Genomic DNA, 4,113 nt, shown 5'->3' on the forward strand with positions numbered 1-4,113 from the left:
GGCTGCGAGTCCGCCAGAGACAGGAGGCCTTTCTGATGGAAGCAAGCCCAACATCCACAGCCCCTGCCCGCCCTGTCCATTCTCTCACCCCTAGGAAGGCGGAAAACACATACCTTGGGCAGGTTGCTCTACCTGGCTGAACCTCAGACTCTGAGAAACTCCTACTTCCCAGGGCAGCTAACATCTGTCCGTGGTGGCTACTGTCAGTACCAGTCCCTATCCCTGGGGTCCCAAAGCAGAAACTGAAAGTGGGTGACAAAACATGTTTACTCAGGCTTGATGCTCTGATATAGCCATACATAATTTAAAAATACATAATTTAAAGTCAGAAAAATATAATCAGCTTGGTGTGACCTCCCTTCCTCCCCTTGGGCACAGCCTTCTCAACCGGCCCCCTTCAAAATCCTGGAGGCTGGGGGACAGGAATCACTTCTTGGCAGCTTCTGCCTGGGCTGCCAAATCCGCCTCTTTCTGAGCAGCCAGGAACAGGGCTCGCTCCTTCTGGAAAGCGGCCAGCTCTTCTGAACTGAGGCTGCAAGTACAGAGAAACAAACAGTGAGTGAGGGGCTGGTCACAGGTGGGAGCTCACAGCACCCACATCACCGCCTCAGAGACCCTCCCCGCTCCTGGACGCCCCAGCCCCCATATGTGTGTGTGTTAGTCGCTTAGTCATGTCTGACTCTTTGTGACCCCATGGTTTGTAGCCCACCAGGCTTCTCTGTCCATGGGATTCTCCAGGCACAAATACTGGAGTGAGATGCCACTGCCTTCTCCAGATCTTCCTGACCCAAGGATCGAACCCAGGTCTCCTGCATTGCAGGCAGATTCTTTACCATCTGAGGGAATATAGGGAAGACCCTCCCAGCCCCCACACCTTTTGTTCATCTCTCTTCTCTGCCAGGAGTGCCACTCCACCATCACCTCTGCTTTTTACTATTTTCTTAAATCCCTCCTTATCCTTGGAGGATTAGAACAGCTAAATCCCAATCCAGATTAACCTGCTCATTCTCTGAGCCCAAAAACATTTTGTACAAAGAAGTCATCAGGCAGTACATGTATGTCTCTCAGAGCAGGGATCAGATTCGTGCACTGCTGTATTCCCAGAACAAGTAAAGATCTGAGCAAAGTGAATTCCACCCCTGCTCCATGCTTACCCTCACTCCTCTTGGGAAATAACCAACCATCAGCCTTTGCATGGGGTGTGACTCCGGCAGCAAGAGGCCAGGGAAGGGCTGAGTGCTACCCCTGCTGTCGTCTGGGCCATACGCTCTCCCACCCACCATCTCACCCTCCTGAGGTCTCCGAAGCCCCCATGAGGAGCCCTCTGTTGGCCTGAGGATCAGGTCTGGATTTGAGAACCAACTAGACCCTGTTTGCCTCACCTCCTATGCCCCACTCTGTCTCTAGTGTGATACACCCAGATCACACTGAACTCTGCTTCACTCTTTCACCCTACATTCTTCACAGGGATTCTTCCACTTCTTGGAATGTTTGTCCCTAGTCCCTGACCTCGTTTCCCAGGGCTCTGCTTGGATGTCAACCGCTCTGCAAAGCCTTCATTGACACACAGGCAAAATCAGGAACCCTACTGCCTGTTCTCAAGACGCTTGTGGTCTCTTTTATCAGGGCTGACCATCCAGCAGTGTAACGCTCCACTTATGGATCTGCCTCCGTCTCTGGACTGGGAGCTCCTTAGAAGCAAGGCCAAACATGGCTACCTCCTTCCAGACTGTATCCAGTGTCCCGAACAGTCTAATACACATTGGGTGCATAACAATTATATTCCAAACGAATGAATGAGAGTCTAAGGTCCTTTAACATAGACGCTGACTCTCCCACTCGGTGGGACTTCAGCCTTGTCTTCTCTCACACTGAGCTTCCCCCAGATACTCACTCCTTCACCACACGAATGCCCAGGGAACGGGCAGAGCCAATGATGGAGCGGACAACAGAGGACAGGGGCGCATCTTGGAGGGCAAAGGCGTCATCCTGAGCTTTGACGCGGGCGATCTCATACACGTGCTTCAGTGTCACCAGGCCGGCCACCTCCTTCCCTGGGAGCAAAACACAGGCAGCCGTTCAGGAGTCACTGCTTCCCTCCGGAGCCTCCAGGAGCCCAGAGGCCCACCCTGCCCCTTACCTGGGCTCCGGGCCCCCTTCTCAATCCCAGCAGCGGCCTTCAGGAAGTAGGAAACAGTGGGTTGGCCAATTTTTATTTCAAATGTTCTATCAGGCTTAAGGGAAAAAAAGAGATATGAGAATTTTCCTGCCCTGCGGCCCCAGCCCAAGGAACCACTAACTTCCTGCCTGCCCCACCTCAGCTCACCTTGCTATGGTGCCCCTTTAACTGGCCATAAAACTACAGGAAAAATAATCTTCTAACAAATGTCCCTGTCACCTCTATTCCAGGTCCAGCTCTGCTCTGGAAACCCTGGCAAGTTGGAGGGACAAAAAAAAAAAAAAAAAAAGATCTGCGACAAGGCAGGGTGCACTCAGGAAAGATATGGTCTAGTCTCCACTGTGTAAGAGGGGGAAGGGGGGCCGGGCATCAAGAAGAGATTTGGGACTTCCCTGGTGGTGTCCAGTGCTTAAGAATCTGCCTGTCAATGCAGGGGACACGGGTTCGATCCCTGGTCAGGGAAAATTCCACATGCCAACCTAAGCTTGTGCACCACAACTATTGACGCTATGCTCCACAACAAGAGAAGCCCGAGCGCCACAACTAGAGGCAGCCTGCAGGCAGCAACCAAAACCCGAAAACAGCCTCAACTAAGACCCGGTGCAGCCAAATAAACAAAAATTAAAGTTTTTTTAAAAAAGAGATTTGCCCCAAGCGGGGAGCCGAGTAGCAACCCCAGGTGACCAGCTCCAGGCCTTGGGGAGAATAAGGAAATTGGGGGTCAGAGTCCCGACTCCGCACCTTCACAAAAATCTTGGTAGGCAGAGGAATGCCTTCCTTGATGTCCTTGGTCTTCTCGTTGAACTCCTTACAGAACTGGTTGATGGAGACGCCTCGCTGTGAGGGAGGCATAGAGGTAAGCGTGAGGAGGAAGGGCCGGGTTCCTACCACCCAGGAGGCTCCATCCCTTCTCTCCTCTTCGCGTCTCTAAGGATACCCATCCTCTTCTCTCGACCCACATTCAACTACCGTTTTATGTGCCAGATGATTCGTGTGCTCCAAACCTCTCTACCTTTTCAATAGCCCGCTGACGAAGGACGGAGGAAGGTGAGCCTCGAAGAGGTTGTATAACTAACCCAAGGACATAAAGTGTGTGGGCAGCAGAGCCGGGGTATGAAACGAGGCAGCCCTGGGCCAGTCCACACCCCTCACCAACGTACTAGATCCAACCCTCCCGCGCCTCCCATGCCTGGTTTTTGCCGCGGCTGCACCTGACCCAGGATGGGGCCTAGAGGGGGCCCGGGCATGGCCTGGCCTGCCCGCACGATGGTCCGGATCACGCCTTCGGCCTCGGGCTTCCTGAGAGCCCGAGTGGCCCGGCTTAGCTTCGACATGACGCGGAGTTCCCGGGCTTAGTTCGCCTCAGATCTACACGAAGAGTTGGGCTCTGGGCGCCGCCATCTTGGGTTAAAGGTCAAGGGTCCTCACGTTAGGTTAAGACAAATAAAGCCGACAAATAGCAGCGTTGATTCAATGCTTCCGCCCTCCAACTGGTAAGACAAGGATGAGATGAAGCGGAAAAAACTATTAACGTGATATCTTAAGATTGGAGAAGGACTCGAATGGCTCAGATACACATATTCCTCCTGGAGAGCACACAGGCAAGACCTCAGACGGCCAAGCTGGGACGGGGACCTTAATGCCCGCACTGCATTATGGGTATGGTAGTTTTGACTTAGTACGCCAATCCCACAGATTGCTGTGTCTTGGGGCGCCCCCTGCTGGATTTGGTGGTAATCCCTGGGTTTTAAAAATAGCCTGGAGTCCTCCTTAGGAAATCTCTTCACTTTCTGAGCCTGTTTTTCTCACTTGTTGCTGAAAGGGAAGATGGTTAAGAGCGCGGACCTTGGAACCAAATTGCCTGCTTGCTTCTCTTGCTGGCTGTGAACTTGAGAGAGTTATTTAACATATGCTCAGTATTCTCCTCTGTACGA

General features: G+C 52.6%; 1 protein-coding gene across 1 annotated transcript; it reads right to left on the reverse strand.

Moving 5' to 3' along the window:
- Nucleotides 1–249: 249 nt before the first annotated feature.
- MRPL11 (mitochondrial ribosomal protein L11) lies at nt 250–3,603 on the reverse strand. The gene is made up of 5 exons (XM_020906516.2): nt 3,391–3,603; nt 2,921–3,016; nt 2,141–2,234; nt 1,895–2,054; nt 250–532 (listed from the first exon to the last, which is right to left on the reverse strand). The coding sequence occupies exons 1-5, from the start codon at nt 3,511–3,513 to the stop codon at nt 427–429; spliced, it is 579 nt and encodes a 192-aa protein (XP_020762175.1). The 5' UTR covers nt 3,514–3,603; the 3' UTR covers nt 250–426.
- Between the last annotated feature and the right edge of the window lie 510 nt (nt 3,604–4,113).

This window comes from Odocoileus virginianus, chromosome 28 (assembly GCF_023699985.2).
Source record: "Odocoileus virginianus isolate 20LAN1187 ecotype Illinois chromosome 28, Ovbor_1.2, whole genome shotgun sequence".
NCBI lineage: Eukaryota > Metazoa > Chordata > Mammalia > Artiodactyla > Cervidae > Odocoileus > Odocoileus virginianus.